We start from the raw sequence: 19,907 nt of genomic DNA on the forward strand, positions 1-19,907 counted from the left end.
TCCTGCAACATTTTAATTATTTGTTGATAGGCTAACAACCCCGCTGGACTCCAAGCTGTCTGGGAAATAGGACCGCTCTCCATGTCTTATGTCAGATCATAGTACAATGCATAGTACATGCCTGTCGTTCAATACCTGTATCTGGAAGGGGAAGGAGGGAGGGGGAGGGAAGGAGGGAAAGATGGAAGGAAGAAAAGAAGGGGGAAAGGAAAGAGGGAGGGAGAGAGAAGGAGGGAGGGAAGGAGGGCAGGAAGAAAGGAGGGAAGGGGGACAGAGGAAGGGACTAAAGAAGGGAGGGAGGGAAGGAAAAAAGGAGGGAGGGAGGGGAGGAGGGAGGGAGGGGAGGAAGGAGGGAGGGGAGGAGGGAGGGATGGAAGGAGGAAGGAAAAGAGGGAGAAGGAAGGAAGAAAGGAAGGAAGGAAGGAAGGATTGAGGGAAGGAGGGAAGGAAAGAAGGGAGGGAGGGAAGGAAGAAAGGAGGGAGGAAGGAGAGGAGGGAGGGAGGGGAGGAGAGAGGAAGAGGAGGAAGGGGAGGAGGGAGGGGGAGGAGGAAGGAAAAGAGGGAGAAGGGAGGGAGGGAGGAAGGAAGGAAGGAAGGAAGGAAAGAAGGGAGGGAGGGAGGAAGGAAGGAAGGAAGGGAGGGAGGGAGGGAGGGAGGGAGGAAGAAAGGAAAGAAGGGAAGGAGGGAGGGAGAGAGGGAGGGAGGGAGGGAGGGACGGAGGGACGGAAGGGAGGAAAAAGGCCACACAAACCTGATGTGGTAGCACATACTTGTCATCTCAAACTCAGGAGGCAGAAGCAAGAATCATTTGCAAGTTTAAGGTCATCCTGTGCTGTACAGTGAGTTTCAAGCCAGCATGAGATATAAAATAAACCGTGTCTCATTAAACTAAAATTAAAACTTAAAAAGCTAAAGATATGCTTTAAAAATTTAAAAATGTATTTCATGTGTGTAATCTACATGTGTGTAATCTGCATGTGTGTATCTGTCCCAGGCACTTCTCTGGGGCCCATGGAAATCAGAAGAAGGCATCAAAGACCCTGGAGCTAGAATTATGGACAGTTGTGGGCCACCATGTGGTGCTGGGAATGAAACCCAGGACCTCCGCAAGAGCAACAAGTGCTCTTAACTGCTGAGCCATCTCTCCGGTCCCTCTTTAAAAAGCTTATTAAAAGTAATTAAAATAAGTAAAAATTAGGGCGTTTCTCTAATTATCCTCTAGGCCTGCTTTCTCCCCCCCCCTTGGTGAAAATTCCCCTTAGACATTTCTCCTGCTAGTTACAATGTCTTCTCCCTAAAGAATACCCAGCAGCACCAACTTCTAAAAGACGGCGGTAATTAGGAAGATAATTGGGAAGGGATAATCAAGCAAATGAAACAGGAGTTTTGGAACGCAGTGGGGATGCCGACTTGGCATAGTCACAAGAATTGTTTGTCCATCTGGGTCCTCCAAGAAACAGATACCAAGACAAGATTAGATGTGTCTGAGATTTATTAGGGAAAACACCTGTGAGGGAAAACGGGACGGGAGCCAGGAGGAGCAACAGAGCACAGATCCACCCATATGAAGAGGAGTGGGAAGGAAGGAAGGCTGGGTAGAAGCATCTTAGATGGCTGTGCCATTGTAAAAATAATCCTTGCAGGGTTATTGGAATCCCTACCCGTCACCCATCAGAGGTACGCCTTGTCGCAGTGTCCCCAGGGCTTAGCCTGCCTGCCATGGTTCTGCTGGCATGCTCAGACTGGGTTAGGAGCAGCCCGTAGATGTCGAACAGGCACAAATGTGGTGATATAGTCAGAGTGTGGCAGCTGGGGCCCTGTTCTTTCCGCTCCTTGGAGGTGGAGACACTGAGAGGTGCTTTTTTTACATGGCTATCCCAAGTTGTGTCTTCTCTTCCATTTAGAACCTATGTCTTCAACATCCATTTGAGGGGCATCTGCTCCTCTGCCCATCTTTGAGTTCTTATAGTATTGCCTTCACCCTTTCTAATATAAATCAATGCATGTGTGTGTGTGTGTGTGCGTGTGTGTGTTGTGTTTTTTTCAAGAAGGAGTCTTGCCCAAGCTATAGCTCTCTTGAGCACACACCCAAACACAAAGACATTTGCTCAACTATGTTCATAACAGCTTTGTTCATAATAGCCAGAAATGGAAACAATCTACAGATCCCTCAACCAAAGAATGGATAAAGGAAATGGCTGGAGAGATGGCTCAGCGGTTAAGAGCACTGACTGCTCTTCCAAAGGACCTGAGCTCAATTCCCAGCACCCACATGGTAGCTCACAACCATCTGTTATTCTAGTCCTAGAAGATTCAACACCCTCCTCTTTGGGCACTGCACATATTTGGTGTACAGTTATAGAGGCAGGCAAAACCTCCATACACATAAAAATGAAGAAATATAAATATTCATTTCCTTTCTACTTTCTTTATAGATATATAAAGGAAATATATATATATATACATATATATATATATGAAGGAAACATGGTACATTTACACAATGGAGTATTACTCAGCTCTTAAAAAAAGACATCATAAAATTTGCAGGCAAGTGGTTGGAATTAGAAAAAAAAAAGCATTCTGGCCTAGGTAACCCAGAAAGACAAACATGAGGGGTGACCAGCCCAATTGCCAGCAGAGACACTTCCTCCAGCAATTGATGGGAGCAGACACAGAGACTCACAGTCATCATCATGTGGAGAGAACCCAGATTGGACATCTCCATCGGGTCCTTCCCCTTGGAGCTTGGGGAACCCCTTGGAAGTGGGATAGGAAGGATTATAGGAGCCAGAGGAGTGGAGAACAACAGGAGAACCCAGCCCACAGAATCAACCAGGCAGGGCTCCTGGGGCCTCACAGAAACTGAAGCTGCGGTCACTCTTTGAGTTTGAGGCCAGCCTGGCCTACAGATTGAGTTCCAGGATAGGATCCAAAGCTACACAGGGAAACCCTGTCTCAAAAAACAAATAAAAAAAAAAAAAGTAAAGCTATGACCAAAGTTTCCACATCTTTATTCTCTGGGTCTTGGATATCAATCACTTCCTGCTCAGAGGAGAGAGCATGCTACAGGACAGGGAACTATGCCTGCCTTCAATCTAACGCTTTGCCCTGGAAGCAAACGTAATTTTATTTCTATAAATAACACTGTCTTTTCAGCTCTATGCCTAAGATGCTCTGCTTTTCAAGGAATTTTTCAGCCCCAAAATAAACAGCTGTAGACAGCCTTCCATAGGGTGCATCTATGAAAGAGTTCGTTTGGTTTTGATTTGTTTCATTGGTGCTAGGGACCGAACGTGGGGCCTCATGTGTGCTGTATATAAAACATCCCAACTCCTCTTCCACAGTTCTTTCCCCTCATATTCTTTTTGTTGTTGTTGTTGTTTTGGTTTTGGTTTTTCGAGACAGGGATTCTCTGTAGCTTTGGAGCCTGTCCTGGAACTAGCTCTTGTAGACCAGGCTGGCCTCGAACTCTCGGAGATCCGTCTGCCTCTGCCTTCCGAGTACCAGGATTAAAGACGTGCACCACCACTGCCCAGCACCATCCATGGTTCTTTAAACTGGCCAAAGATCAGAATCACCTGAGGTGCTTCCCAATCTTGCCAGTGCCCCTCAGGAGTGGGGTGCAAACCCCTGTCTGTCTCTGACAGTCTTTGTAGCATGCCTCCATGGTAGGTTCTGTCCTCCCCACCTCCAGACTAAGGAGCTGAAATCAATTGTGCAATATCCCCACTGCACCCCAACAGGGAACAGAATTAACTCAGACCCCAAATCTCTCTCAAATGCATGTTGTGAGTGTCCTCTGTAACATCTTTTGACAGTGTAGGTCAAAGCATGGTGATTCACCCACACATAGACCCAAGGAGCAGACTATCCTTGAAGCAGCAGGAAAGGTCCCTATTCCATCTCTTCCAGGCAATGGAAACACAAGTCCTGTATCCTTGAAACCTCAATTCTCTTGACTCTTCTCACATCCCCATATAGACAAGGGTGCACACACACCAGAAGTCAACACCTTTGATCACCATGACTATACATTTCAAATACTTTTATTTCTTGACCCTGCTCAGGGCTTAGATTTCTGTGAGTCTAAATGAATTAGATGAAATTTGATTTTTTTTTAAAAAGGGGGGGGGACAGAATGAATTAAGCAGACAGACACAGGTGAACAAAAATAGCTTGCCTACTCCGTCAAACTCCGCTTTGTAATTTTTGATTTTATTCAAGTTCCAGACAAAACAACTCCACATGATTCTCAGTGAGGCCGGGAATCCCAAAAGAGTTCTCTTCTTTATTAGAGGCGCTAGCCAAGTTTTTTCCCCAAAAAAATACTGAATCAGGAGCTCCTTTTTGCTGCCACTCTCAGCAAATCTGGAGCTGCTGACATCTTGGGGGAGGGTGGAGCAGCTGTCAGGCTCCCCAGGTTCTAAGGAAGACAGACTTTGTCCCGGCTTGCTGTTGGCCGGGGACAAGCGGTCCACAGTCTGGATTTCTTGTCTGGGTTCTCTCAGCTCCGCCACGCCCCTTGTCAGAGCGCCTGAGCCCCAAAGTCACAGCACAGACCAGCTCAGGAAGCAGCTAGTCAATCACAAGGAGTCGGGAATTTCTGCCGAACAAAGAACTCCCGCGCTGGGAAACTTTCTGGCGGCAAGTCTTTTTCCTTCAGTCCCAGGGGAAAGGCAAACCTCTTGCACCTAGTCCTGGCGAAAACCAGGGCAAAGCAAGTGTGGTCAGCCCAATCATGGCGGAACGACCCCGCGCCCACAGATGCTATTTTTCATACCAGCTGCATCCCGAGCTAGGAGTGGAGGAGATGGTGATTAGTACTGGCGGTGGGCGGCTCGGTCGGAGATTTCTTAAGAAGAAAGCTCTTTGAATGAGCCAATGAAAGCTGTTGCCAGGGAACCAGATGCCACGAACAGGCCACTCCAGCCGCGTAAGAATACAAGCGTACAAGCCTGGGATTGCTGGAGTGAGCATTAGGGCGCGTTTGGCAGCTGAGTCCTACCAGGCCGGTTAACCCTTTGCGCACCTAACCAGAAGCAGACTGTCGGGAGGAGGATGGTAAAATCCAAAGAGCCAAGTCACCCGGGCTGCTAGCACCTCCCACTGAAATGACTACGGCAAAGCTGTCCTTCCTGTTTGACTGACAACTCCCCCGGACCAGAGTTAGGATGGGTAGGTATCCCCAGGGGAGATGAGCCAGGGCTGGCAATCACATGATTGCAGAGGGCAATGCTCGTGTTACTACACTAATGATTCCTCCCAGCTTGTGGCCGGGCTTCTTCTGGCCATTGGCCTCAGGAAAGCAGATTCTGCTGCCACAGTGTGTTCTGTGTGATGAGGAAGAGCCGCTTCCTCCCTCCCTGTATCCCCAGAGCCTCCTGGACCAGCCAGAGACTGGCAGCCTATCCTCATTTTTAAAATGCTGCCCGGAGAGGCATAGGCACAGGCTAGCCCTCTGGAGAAATGAAGGACAAGCAAAATCGCCATGGGTGGGTCTCCTCGCCTACCTCCCAGAGATGCATACTGTCTTGTCCCTCGTCTTCCGTTTCCTTTTTTCTCAACACCAAACAGGCCTTCACACTGGCGTCAATTTCTGCACTGCCTGGTTAAGCAATCTCTACAGAGAAGCTTGAAAATTAATTCACAAGAGAACCTGTGTGTTTCCCTGAAGGAATCCATGCAAGCTGACCATGGGCAGTGGGGAGTCCCTGGGAAATTAGGGGCTTCTTGGTTCGCAATGCAAACTCTAGCAACGTGTGGACTTTGAATGTTCTGGAAACACCCAGGCTTCCTGACATCTTTTGCTTCACTATCAGTTCTGGCTCTGTTGGGGCCACAGATGGGGATGTAACTTGAACATTCAAAAACAAAATCTTACTAACGTGAGCAGATAACGGAAGGAGAATGTGTATTTTAACTTGGCGATTTGTTCCCAAAGATGTCTTTTCTGTATTGACTTAGTATTTCTCAAATGATTAGGGAATAGTTCATAGACAGATCCCTTGGCAGTCAGAAAACAGAAATTATTCTTGTCACAGAGTTAAACAGTGAGCCGGAGGGCAACTGACGGAGAAGTGTCTGGTTGTGTAGCCTAATTCCCTTGCTGCCTCCTCTGTGGGAGAGTGACCTTCAGAGCATCGGTTTGTACGGCAAAACTTCCATCCGTGGCCTGATAGTAGGAAGCTGTTCCTGTGAAGTCTGTGTTATGAGACAATATTGGCTGCACATGCCTTTTGTCGGGTATTTTATCCTTTAAATAAGCATCATTCTAACAATAAGCAATGAAACTTTGTTTTGCTTTGTTTTGTTTGAGACAGGGTCTCTCTATGTAGCCCTGGCTGTCCTGGAGCTTAGAATGTATCAACTCACAAAGATCCTCCTGCCTCTGCCTCTAATCTCAGCATTTGAGAGGCAGAGGCAGGTGAATATCTTGAGTTTGAGATCAGCCCAGTCTACACAAGTTCTAGGCCAGCCAGGACTACACAATGATACCCAGTCTCAACAAGCAAACAGGACTGTAAACCTGTGACACAGAGAAAACATTCTCTTTTCCATCTTTGCGGTTTAATGGCTTGAGACCAGCAGAATCTGTAGGGTTTCTGAGAAAGACCTGTGTGGTCTGGCTCCTGTTAGAACTGCCCTCTCCTCCCTGATCAGTTCTTGGAATTGTTACTTTTGTTACCATTGATAGAGCTGCCCTTATCAGTCCCTAGAAATTGTTACTTTTGTTGCCATTGATAGAGCTGCCCTTATCAGTCCCTAGAAATTGTTACTTTTGTTGCCATTGATGGAGTGCCCTAATCAGTCCCTAGAAATTGTTACTTTTGTTGCCATTGGCAGAACTGCCCTAATCAGTCCCTAGGAATTGTTACTTTTGTTGCCATTGGTAGAACTGCCCTAATCAGTCCCTAGGAATTGTTACTTTTGTTACCTTTGATGGAGCTACTGGCCGAGTCTGCTGTTATTAAAGAACCAAGAATGCCCGTTGGTGTTCTCCTACCAACTTGCTGTCTACCCACCATAAGCTTGAGAGTCCGCAGTTATGAGTGTCCCTGCTAGAAAAGGAAACCTGCAGCAAAGATGTTTAGAGGAACCAAGCATTTTCGACTCTCAAAGCAAACCTCTCAAACAGACCCTGAGTAAGCAGATCCCTGGTGCTGAGCCAGTCAGGGTATGTGGCCTTGACTTACACTTAAGAGTAGAAAGGCTATGGGGGCCAAGACAGCAACCTTCTCCCTTCCTAACATTCCAGAGTATTCTGTGTTGCTTTCTGCATTGTCTTCCTTCACATCTGACCAGACTCACGTGAAAAATTAACTCTAGAACCTGAATAAGTCAGGTACTCATCCTTAGCAAGCCTGTGCTTCTCCCAACAGGTCAAGAGGGTTGAATCTCCCACACTCTTTCTGCCTTTGTTTACTGAGCCTTGGGTTGGTTGATGCTTTTAACCTGTGAGTCTAAGCTTTGTACTGCAGCCAAGAAAACTACCAGCTACTAAGACAGGCTTTGACCTAAACTCTTAATGCTCTTTATTTATATCTCTTAATGGCTCAAAGATAATTACTCATCTCTTTGAGCGTGCTACAAAGTGAACCGCTAAATGTTTAGTGAGCAGCTACTATGTGCAAGGGGTGACAGAGGGGGGTGTAGAATAAGGCCTTCTGTGAAAGAGCCCTCACGGTATAAGGCAGCATGACGTGTCAAAGGCAGAGGCTATCTTTTTAGGGTCTTTCAGTTTTGGTTTTTTTCCCCTGGAACCTGTGTTTGGTGTTCGTGGCGATCACTGTGCTTAGCTCTCTTGACCTTCAGTTCACCTTTCCTGTAGTTCAAGAAGTTGAGAGCTGACCCCGACAAATCTACAAAAAACACTTTCAAAGAGGAGCTAGACAGGTGATGTAAGAGTGGATGGAGTCTAGAAAGTCAGGTCAGAGGGCTAGCGTCCGAGAGGGAGAGAGAGAGAGAGAGAGAGAGAGAGAGAGAGAGAGCAGCATCCCAAGACTGAAGGGGAGACTATGCCCTGTGCCGCAATTGTGGCACCTTCCTGAAAGCCAAATATTAGCCTTGAAGGAGTCTCTTAGGGATAGTGACCACCACCTTAGTATAAACAACAAGTTAGAACCAAATTCAGGGAAGGTCCCATGTCACCTCTGTGTAGCTTTGTGAAACTATTCTCTCTGTGCTCTTCAGAAAGTTAAGACCGCAACGGTGGATCCTGTAGACCGAAGATAGATAAAATTACACAAACACACTTTTTGTAAAGGGGCAAGGGAGAAACAAAAATCCCGTTGTCATCTCCCAGAACACTTTTGCAGAGTGGCATCCATTGAACCCAAAGACTTTGAAACTAGGGACAAATTCCCAAACACTCAGGGGGTGAGGCATCTATTTCCATCATTTCATGTGGTTTTTATTTATTTACAGAGTACCATGGTTATTCATGATGCTTTACAAACCATAAAAACACGGTCTCCACCCTATAGAATTTACAGTGTAATTTAAACATGCTCACCGCATGGGCTGACAGGTCAGGCATGCCAGGGGGTGGTGGCCGTGTTGTATAACACGGGTGTGGAGGGTTCCTTCTCGAGTTATAAATACTTCCCGGTTACGAGAGCCTTTCATCTGGGATCCCCAAGCACTTTAGAATGGCAATAACCTCGATTGCTTTCTGAATGCACTTTCCATAAACTGTTGTGGGGACTGGGTAAATGCCTTTAAATGCCTATTAATTGATCCGTAGATCTGCTCATTGTCCATATGAAACAGCACGGATGTAAACACGATGATTTAGGAGAGGCCTGCTGTGGCTTGGGGTCTGTCTGCTCACAGATTACAACCCCAGCGAGGCCTAGCTGCCTTTCCTGGGCCTTGAGAGGGTCACTCAGACACCTGGGTGTTTTTCTCAAGCAAGATACTTGAGAAACTAGACTGGAACGGCCATCACTTCCTGGTGTCCCATTCACTGTCTGTGGACAAATCAACGTTTCAGAGTCTGTGGGGCTCACACAAAGAACGTTCGTGGGAGCCAGAGAAGCAGAGTCACCGCTCAGCTGGCAGCTGCGGCTCTCTCTCAGCATCCTCCCGATACTGTAATTTAAAATTTTCTGAGGTGTCTCACACTCTTTTTAGCAATGCCATTTCTAAAATGTTGAAGGTTTCTGTTTTCTTGCAGCTGATGGAGTTTCTCTTTCTGTACCTCGCTCAACGGTCATATAGCAGCTGACTAGTCACTCCTGACCTGTCTGACGAGTTCAGTCAAGTCCAAGGGAAGACTGGCCCGGGTTACAAGTCCTGAGAGTTCACCCAGAGGTTCATGAGATAAGCACCCTCCTTCCCATCACCTTTTACAAGTTTCTCAGACTTCCCTTTCAAAAGCCCCAGATGGGATCACATCACCCCCCTGCTTTGAAAACCCCGTCTAAGTGGGCAGCAGGACCAGGAATTCCAGATCACCATGGCTACGCAGCAATTTCAAGGTCAGCCTGGGATATACGAGACCCTGTCTTAAAACAGAGGACGGGAAAGGGCTAGGGAATAAAAGCCAGTGTGTACCTGACCTTTATGGCGATGGCCACCAGAGAGGTCACCCCTTTGCTGTGTGCCTGCCTCCTATAATGTCTTCTTTCATCCTTCCCCCTCTCCACCTTCACATCTTCCCACTGAACTTCCGCCCTTTCAGGTCCCACCCTAACCCTTCCTATCTGTAGTCTTCCATGGCCCCCCATTCATGCCCCCCAACACCCTCTGTCCTCCAGCTCTGGGAACACAGCTGTCTTTCAGGGAAGAGGTACTCTTCTAGACTAGGGCTTCCTCTCTGCTGTAGTTACCACTTAGGAAGCTTTGTGAAGGGTCTTCTTTTTTGAAGAGGTATTAAAAAGGTATTGATAGGTGTGACTGTAGCCTAAGACCCCTGGAAATTATTTAGAGCCCTGGTTTCAAAGGGTTTTGTCCCACTTGTTGTAAGCAGGTCATTTCAGGCTATGCTGACATCTTGGATTAACAAGTGTTTGATTCAGTTTTCGAAATTTTACTATATATTTGAAAAAATTTAGTTGTGATAAACGATACAGAGGTTTATCATTCTTAACCAGATTTAAGTTAACAGTTCCTTAGAACTAAGAACACTTAACCTATGGTGAGGCACTCTCCAGAGGCTTTCATTTTCCCAAAGGCAGTTTGCACAGAACACTAACTTTGCATATCCCCCATCCATCCCTCTCCTCCCTCGGTGTCTCCCCCTCCTCCCATCCTGTCCCCAACCTCCGGCCACCACCGTCCCCCTTCCTGGTCCAGTGAATCTAACTACTCTAGATAGGTCATGTAGGTAACATCCTCCATACCTGACCAATATTGTCACTAGCGTATCTCATTTGGCATGTCCCCAAGGTTCATCTGTACTGTTGCACATTTCTGAATTTCTTTCTCTTTTTAAGGCTGAATAAAATGTTTTATTGTCTACATATGTCAAATTTCATCCAATCGTCTGTGTGTCAATGGATAACTGGATCGATTTCATGTGTTAACTGTTTCAGTCGGTGCGGCTATGAACACGGGGAAGACAAATCTGGGCATCTGCTTCCAGAAACTCCTTTGAGGAATATATCCAACCATGGACTTACTGGACAATGTGTTGATTATATGCCTGGTTTTTGTTGTTGTTTATTTTTTGTTTTATTTTGTTTTGTTTGTATAGCACTGTTTTATTTTAATTATTATTGCTTGCTTTTTGGCTTTATTTTGTTTTTTGAGACAGGGTTTCTCAAAAAAACAAACCAAAAAAAAAACCCTTGTAGCCTTGACTGTCCTGGCTCTGTAGACCAGTCTGACCTGGAACTCAGAGATCCACCTGCCTCTGCCTTCCAAATGCAGGGATTAAGGTGTGTGCTACCACCATCGTTCTGCAAGCATGTGCCATTTTAAATGTACAAGGGTTTTTGAGTTTTTGCGTCCCTCATCAATGCTATTTTATTTTGCTTTGCTTTGTTTACAGCTTCCCAAGTGTGAAGCATTACCTCACTGTTAATTTGATTAAACTCATTTTTGAACCTCTGTGGTCAAGATTTTAATTCCCCAGGTGCACTCAATCTCGTTTCACAGCATGAGGTCTAACACTAGGAGGTCTGAGCCTGCCTTGCGGTGGGGGTGGAGGGCAAAGACCTGGAGCCCTGGGAAGACTCCACGGAGAGGAAACCGATAGGTAGGTAGGCCCGCAAGTTGTTGCGCTTCTGAATACCAACCATCAGGGGGCATCCACACAAGCCATTTGATTTCCCTGGTCAAAAGGGGGTCCTAACCAATCACAGGGTCCTCTGACTTCCTGGCCCCCACTGGCTTGTTTTGTGCTCATCATCAAAGAGAAGCAAGCAAGGGTGCCAAGTGATGTTCATTATGCAAGACAGTCACACCTTGCAGGACTTTTAACATTCTAGGCCCAAGAGTGGTGTGGTATGGTCCTGGTGTGTGGGAGGTGCGGGGGTGGGGTGTGTGTGCGTCTGGTATAGTCTTGGTGTGTGTGTGTGTGTGTGTGTGTGTGTGTGTGTGTGAAATAAAATGTCCCCCATTGAGAACCAGAAATGCAAAGAAGTCAGAACTTGCCGGTGTCTCCCAGTCACTCACACAAAGCAGCCATGAGTAAAATGAAGCCTTCTGTCCAGTTCAGGGGATCCTGGGGCACAGCCAAGGGACACATCATGAGTGGCTTTTTGTGACCTAGAGGACTCTCTGAGTCTGTTAATAGTTGGCAGTGACAGGCTCACATGTCAGGGGAAAGGGAAGACGCTTGTTAAAAGCAAGATGAACACCCATTAGAAAAAGACACCCCAACACAGCTTCCCACCCCACCTCCTACCCCCCAGGTCTTGGTCCAGTCCCTTCAATGTCCAGTGGACAGCTTCCCACCCCCACCCCAGCCAGTGGAGCAGCAGTGCCTTTGCCTGGGTTAAAAGACTTTATTTCCCTGTGCTGCTGTAGCAACCAGGAAACAACCTCCCTTCACAATGAGAAGGATGTGGTGTCTTGGCCCAGATTCGCAGATGCATGTGGTTCTGTAGCAAAGCAACCAGGTCTCAGGGACAAAACAAGGGCTCACAGGAGCCCAGGGTATACAGCCTGCTGTCTGAGGAGCCTTGCAGTTCTGCTCTCCTCCCCACAAAGATGTGCTCTGTCTAAACTGTGTGGCTGGGAGATCCTGGGTTTCTGTGAGAGGGGAAATACATTTCATAAAAAGCCCAATGTTCGGGGTCTCTTTTGGTTTGCTGTTGAGCTTTGGAAACCCTGAGGCGTGACCAGTTTTCAGCCTTCAAAACCGAGATGAACTGCTCTTGAGAGAGGGTGTAGTCAGGGAGGAAACATGCTCGGTCTCTCTCTCCTGAGCCGGGGACATGGGAAGTTGGTCCAGGACAAACAGAAGTTGGAAGTCTATTTTGAACCAGAGGTGAGTCTTAGAACTTGGGGGGAGTGGAGGGAGAGCACATTTTGAGCATGGGGAGGGACATTCTGTCTTCCCAAGCTGTGTTTTGGTAAATGTTGGAGCCAAGATGGTAGAGATCACTGGCAGATCTTCCCTTTTCACCTGACCCCCATAATTGCCACGGGAACAGCCTGCCTGGCTCACCCTCACGCCCTATTGCCTTTGCTTGAGCCTGAAGGAGAATCTGGATTGTCTGGAGACTGAAAATTTGGTTCAAGACCAGAATTCCCACCTGGTCTGTAGGCAATATTAGGAGAACTGACTGCTATTGCCTTTTAGGCACTGTGCTCTGAGGCTGAAATGCTGGTGGTTTATTTATTTATTTATTTGTTTTTTTGCCTTTGGGTGGTTGTTTTGAACTTTGTGGAATTCAACACATGGGATTCATATTTCATGGAGGACAAAAGAAATCTCATTTTTGGAGATTTTTAAAGAGGTGGCATAATTTAACTCCTGAGGCCCACCAGGAACAATAAACACTTTGGGGTACTTTGGAACTTCATAGGTCAAACAGAGAGCTCTATCCTTGTGGAGGTTTGCCATGATATTTGACCTTCACTGTGTTAAAAGATATATAAAGTTTCAAAGGACTTCAGTGGCCGATGGCACACACTTACAAAGTATATAACTCTTTTATGGGCTCCTATATATAGCCAAATTAGGCAATGTTCCATGATCTGGAATGTATAGGTAGCCTCTCTGTGCGTAGCTGAAATGGTAGTGGGCTGGAATGGTTTCTCATATTTAAACTGGCTACTAGTCCAAGCCGTCTATCATCCTTGATAGTTCTGACTGCTTGCTTGCTTGCCTACCAGGAGATGCAATTGGCCTGTAACCTGTACTGCGCTCTGTAGAAAGTCTGCAGGCAGGCATGGATCTCCTGAAAGTTGCGTGGAATAAGATGGATTTGTGCGCCAAGTTCTACTAACTTTTGTTATTGTGTTGGGTTTCTGTGTGTGTGTGTTTTAAGATTTCTTTTATTATTTTTAATTAAATGCAGGTGTGTATAGGATTGTAGAAAGTGGAAGCCAGAGTCTGACCCCACACACTGTCCTCTGACCTCTACACATGCCGTGGCACTTGGTTGGGCATGTGTGTACACAATTGATGTGGGATTTCCCTCTGTATGCTGTGATTATCACTGATTAATAAAGAAACTGCTTTGGACCTATAGCAAGGCAGAACTTAGCTAGGGGGAGGGGATTAAACTGAATGCTGGGAGAAAGAAGGCGGAGTTTGAGAGAAGCCGCGGAGCCACCGCCAGAGACAGACAGGGTGAGCCACGAACCTCATGGTAAAATATAAAATACCGGAAATGGATTAATACTAGATGTAAGAGCTAGCTAGCAACATACTTAAGTGATGGGCTAAGCAGTGATTGAAATAATATAGTTTCTATGTGATTATTTCTGGAGTCTGGGCGGCCAGGAAACAAACAAGTGGCCTCCTACAACAACACATAAATAAATACACAGTTTTGAAAGCTGAAAACTTTGCAGAGACAGTGTTTGCTACAGAAGGATTTTCCACAGTGTCTTAATCAAGGCATTTTCCTTTCCTTAAAGGACTATTTGAACTGGAAGTCCCCGGAAGACTATGTCCTAGTCAGCAAACCCCAGGATGGAGACAGTGCCAGCCAGCACTCCTGGAGCCTCTTTCTTCCTAAGACCTTCAGCACAAGAAAGGGGGCACTGATCCTGTACTCAGAGGGGTTAGCTGTGTCAGCGTGGACACCCAAAGAGAGGAGAAGAGGTCACTGGAAGAAGCCAGACCTTGAACTGCACACGCTTCAAGACCTCAAAGAAGCCATCTTGGCTTATGGAAGGAGACAGGTGGGTTTGGGAAAGGTGCTGGTGATGTATTCATAAATGCACCTGCAGCTTTGAATGCAATTTCTTGGTCCCCAGGGCATGAAACTCAGACTTCCAGCTTTGTCTATATGCCAAGAACTACTGTCATGAGGCTCACAGATCGTTTATGGGGAAAACTTCAAAAGTAAAAGGACTCTGGTATTATCAATTCATATTTCTCTTTCAGTTACGGGGACACCAGACTGTAATCAGAACCCACAAAACCCTGCTCACAGCCACGAGTATCATAATTCAACCTCTGATGCTCCTAGCTTGTGGAAATGAGAATTCTTTAACTATTTACCTTGAGTCTTTTGGCATCAGCAGAAGTTAACTACTCTTTCTGTTCTGCATTTACTGTTAAGGGGAATCTCTGTTGTCCTCTGGTTCATTCTGTCTGCATGCATGGCCCCTGCTTTCTAAACCACATGCATCAGCCCTTTGGTGGAGGCCCTGAAAGAGTCTGTGAAGATGTATCACTCTGAAATTCTAGATTGGGGATGGTGGGGAGGGTGGGTTACTCCCTAGTCTCAAAGGCTTTCAGTCCCCATAACACTTTAGCTCTTGATAGCAGACCCTTCACATACTGACTCTCTCTTCCATGTCTACCCGTGTCCCACTTCATCCCACCATCTCAATGATGGACCCCTCAAATCCTCTTCTAATGCAGACTAGCTCGCCCCAACAACCCCTTTTCTCAACTCAACTTTTGTGCATGTTTCTGGATAACTCCTACACATTCTTCAAAACAGAACATGTCACCTCACAATCTTCTTCCTCTTCCTTGGGCAGAAACACACCCCGGCTTCCTCCTTCCACATCCCATGGTGCATTGCAAACTAGTCTCTTAGAGCAGCGAATGGGATGATACCTCCTCTAGGGCAAGCACTGTGCGAATTGGTTGTGCATGCTTTCAGTGTTTCTTAGTTAGTCTCCCACTGTGGTTACCAGGTGTCTTAATCACGCTGCAGACCCTCCGAAAGGAAAACCTCTTCTGTCCCCTCCCTCTCAGAAGTTGAGAGACATAATGGCCCTGATCAAATACCCCACTGCCCTTTACCATGAAGTCATAAATTCTCGGTTGAAAGAGAAATATTTATTAAATGTTTACTGCGACTTTAAGCTATTGCTTAGTTTGGTCGTCCCAACGCCCCTGTGAGATACAGGCTTTCTCAGCAACCTTCCTTGTCCACACGTATCTATCCTTTAAAGACAGGATTTCACTGTGTAGCCCAGGTTGGTCTCCAATACTTGATCTTTCTGCTTTAGCACCACGCTGGCTCTTTTGCAGATAAGGAAACCAAAGCTTAAAGGGGTGGTGTGTCTTGCTGAGGTCAGTGAGTGAGAGAATCAGGATCCAAACCTGGGTTTGGACCTCTCCCTGGCTAGCATGGGCATCCTGCTGTCTATGAACTTGAAGGGACTCCGGAGGTCATTGTGCCTGGCCCGCTTGTTCTCTTGCTCTGCTCTGTTTATGGGGTTGAACAAAGGCGCCATACAATTCCAGAGACATCCATGCCAACATCCCAGCTCTTTGCCAGTAGGGCACATTGGACATTGGGAGATCAGGAGAGGAAGAAGGGAAAAGCCTGGAAAGTTCCCCTTCCATTCTTCCCCAGTTGACAAGAAACACCTGCAGTCCCACACCTGCTCCAGACTCTTGTGGGTGACCCTCAACCCTGCTCTTCTCTTTGTCCTTCTAGAAAAGGGTGGAATCAACTCCCCAAGACTGTGGATCTCAATGTTGCCTCAATATCTATTTGACTTTTGCACACTCCAATCACCTGTAAACAATGCCTTAAATCAAATTCCTTCTGTGTTTAACATTTGTTTGTTTGTGAGGGTGTATCTGCCATGGTATGAGTGTGCAGGTATGTATGTGCTTGCGTGTGAGAACGCACACATCGTGAAACACATGTAGAAATCAGAGGATAATTTACGCAAGTCACTTCTCTTCTTCCACCTTGCTAAGCCGGCATCCTCCTTGTTGCTTCTGCTGCTGGGGTTCGTTTTCCAGCCTAGCTGACCCAAAGCTCCCTGACAACGCTCCTGTCTCTCCCTCCCATCTCACCATAGCAATGCCAGGATTACAGATGCATGCTAAAGCACCCAGATTTTTCAATATGGGTTCCAGGGACTAAACTCAAGTCATCAGGTGTGCACAATTAACACCTTTACCTACTGAGCCATCTCCCTGACTCTGGAGAGCATTTATAATAATGACTAATACCGAGATTTGCTGCACCTGTTATCATTCTAATTGCATGATAGCCTTTTTAATTCTTTATAAGGTTTGATCTATTCTCCTAGAGTGTTAAAGCATACATACATTTTACCCTTTTTATGTGACAAACATGCTGGCACCAAATACATTCACATTATCGCACAACCATTACAACCATCTATTTCCACACTTCAAAAAAATTACAAAAAGTGGGGCTCATGGGCCCAGCTGTAGAGACACTGGGTCTCCCCGATTCAACTGAGCTAGGAACTAACCAACCAGTAGCCATGACAACACCTAGCAGATCACAGATAACCAGTAGATAGAGGTTGAGTGAGCATATTCGTGGCCTGCGTTGTCGTGGGGAGCCACAACATCCATCCAACAGGAGGGCACATCCTGGTGAAGAATTCTAATTCATGTTTCAGTGACATGATACAGGCAATCTTCGAGACAAGCTGGAGTATAACTTAGTGATATGCTCTGGAACAGTTGAAGAGGGGGAGCGTTCTGATTCTTGTATTATTATTGAATTATTGTATGTATTTATGGGGTACAGAGTGATAATTAGATGCATATATACAATGTGTCATAATCAAACCAAGAGAGTTAGCGTCCCATTAAAAACATTCAAGCTGAAACATCTCACAGCTTCCCTTAGACTTTGTCCTAACCTCTTTTTTTGCATAATTTTTCAGTTATTTTATTAGTATGGGTGTTTTGCTAGCATGTATTCTGTGTATCACTGCATGTATCTCTGCACGTATGTATGCAGAGCCCTCCAGGTCAGAGGAGCACATTAGATTCCCTGAAACCATTACAGACAGTTGTGAGCCGCCATGTGGGTGCTGGGAACTGAATTGCCATCTTCTGGAAAAGCGACTATTGCTTTTAACCACTCAGCCATCTCTTAAGCCCCATCTTAAACCTCTTATTAAGCCGGTAAAGTGATCTGCATCTGTAGTCCTGTGTACCCGGTTGGCTGAGGCAAGATCTTTAAACCCAAAACTTCAAGACCAGCCTGGATTCAAGACCAATCCAAAGCCAGAAACAACAACAATGCATACATTAATTTTTGACTTATACATAATGACTGTACAGACTTACGAGGTACAGTGTGGTGTTTCAGTACACATGTGCTATGTCTGCTCACACATACGTGTGTGCAAACAGAACTGGTGTTTGACCTGGCTTAGCATCCCATTCTGTTTGGAGCCTTGGAGCATCTCCCTTTAGTTATTGATAAAATAGGCAGTTGGTTCTTGTGAGCTACAGCCACCCCACTGTGCTGTAGAGCACCAGAACTTTCTCTTTCTGTATTCTTCTTGCCTCCTCCTAACACACACTCCTACCTAGAGGTAGAGCACTAGAGTGCTAGTCTACAGCCTGGTCTGCTTCTTACAGCATCCGCGAGGGACTCTCTGCAGGTGTCAGGTGGGGAAATGAACTGTGAAGAGCTGAGAACAAAAACTCGGTTCAAATTGACTTGGTCAACCTGGACCAAACCTTCTAGAGAAGTCTAACGCCAGGTGGTGTAACGCCAGCCTATTTAAACTCAGTATAATTTAGGAAAAAAAGTTTCCTGGCATAATATAATCCCCAGTGCACAAGAGGCATAATTACATCAAAATTCATCTCAGGGTACATGCCATTTTTTCCAAGAAGATGGGTTCCAGAGATAGGCTGCCTGGACTAGCGTAAGGGCCTAAGGAAGGATCTGGCCTGGTCATAAAGCTATGGAGGAGATCTCTCGTGCTATTAGACACCTCTGGTTGCTGGTTATGGGAGCTTGGGGGAGCTCCTAGCAATGCAGATAATGTAAGAGCCATTTAGATTATTAGGAAATTATTACCCAGTAGTCTAAATGACTGTCCAGGTTGTAGGAGCCTCATATGGTCTAGCCCAACAGGTAACACAGATCACCAGGCTGTTAATCACCTCAATTCCCAGTTTTCTGAATGAAAAACAGATTCCACATCCATTCCTTTGAAAGGACAATCCCGTGTGCTTAACATTCCTGGTTTTTCCGGAGATCTGTGGGTGCAAGGACCTTCATGCTGGGCTCCCAACACCCATGGGAGAAAGACCCCTACCTATTCATCTATCTGTTCGTGGGCATCTGGGATGATTCTATGTCTTAGCTATTGCTGCCAAAATAAACGTAAGAATACAGGTATGGGTGATTTTATTTTCTTTTACGTTTATTTTGGCAGCACAGACATTGCCAAGTAGTGGGTTTGATTGTGAACTGGATCTGCTTTCAGTGTTTGTGGACCTCCAATCTGTTCTCCGTGGCAGCTGTATACCGATTAACACGCCATCAACAGTACTAAGAACTTCCTTTGTTCCGTATCTCACCAGTATTGGGTATTCAGTCATTTTTTGTCCTTTTTAAAGATCATTCTGTTCTGTTCTCAGACTCACCACGCAGCTGAGAATGACTTTGAGCTTCTGACGCTCTGGTTCCCATCTCTAGGTTGCTAGGTTTACAGATAAGCACCCTATGCCTGGCTTGTCTGGCTGGAGATAGAACCTAAGGCCGTGACATGCTAGCAAACACCGCATCCCCAGCCCCTGTGTTTTCGGCTTTTTTAAAATTACATGCATTATGCATTATCTTGTGTGTGTGTTTGTGTGTATGAGTAGTTCAGAGGACAACTTTTGGGTTCCTTCCTCCTACCATGTAGGTCCCAAGGGTTGAACCCAGCTTACCAAGCTTAGCATCAAACACTTCTATCCCATGAGCTACCTCCCTGGATCTTTTTATTCTTTATAACAGTTTTTCTAATTGGAGCGAGGTGATCTCTTATTGAAATCTTGATTTACATGTCTCTGCAGCTAATGGCATTATGCATTTTTCTTATAAATCCCTTGCCTGTTTTAATTTCTTTTGAGAAGTGTCTGCATAAATCCCCTCTCCCTCCTGCCCTGAGACAGGGTTTCTCTGTGTTGCCCTGGCTATTCTGGAACTCACTCTGAAGTCCAGGCTGGCCTGAACTCACAAAGATCCATTTGCCTCTGCCTTCAGAATGCTGGGATTAAAGGTGTGCACCATCACTGCCTGGCTAATTGCCCATTTTTAAACTGAATTCTTAGTAAACTTTTTTGAGTTCCTTCTATATTCTGGATAGTAACCCTTTGTCAGAAGAAATACTTTGTATTATAAACACTCCATTTTGCAGGCTTTTTCACTCTGTTGATTTGCTGTGCCAGAGCCTGTGACTCTGGAATAATCTCATTTGTCTAACTGTGCTTTTGTTGTCCGTGCTTTTGGCGTCTTCTCGCCATGACTGCCTCTGACTGGAAAAGCGGCTTCTTGGAGGAAGAAGGATTTAAACAGAATCTTGTGGTAAAAATA

At 46.0% G+C, this 19,907-nt stretch overlaps 1 protein-coding gene across 1 annotated transcript in view; it reads left to right on the forward strand.

Annotated features, from left to right (window-relative positions):
• The first annotated feature begins 12,237 nt into the window (after window positions 1–12,237).
• LOC121445131 (uncharacterized protein KIAA2012 homolog) overlaps window positions 12,238–19,907 on the forward strand; it is a 95,800-nt gene continuing 88,130 nt past the window's right edge. Inside the window, exons 1-2 of the mRNA XM_041647139.1 lie at window positions 12,238–12,439; window positions 14,041–14,307. Of these exons, the coding sequence (XP_041503073.1) occupies window positions 12,356–12,439; window positions 14,041–14,307 (351 nt within the window). The 5' untranslated portion in view covers window positions 12,238–12,355. The remainder of the gene's footprint in view (window positions 12,440–14,040; window positions 14,308–19,907) is intronic.

Source organism: Microtus oregoni, unplaced genomic scaffold, assembly GCF_018167655.1.
Source record: "Microtus oregoni isolate MIOR12 unplaced genomic scaffold, Mior012 000160F_ref0000428, whole genome shotgun sequence".
Lineage (NCBI taxonomy): Eukaryota > Metazoa > Chordata > Mammalia > Rodentia > Cricetidae > Microtus > Microtus oregoni.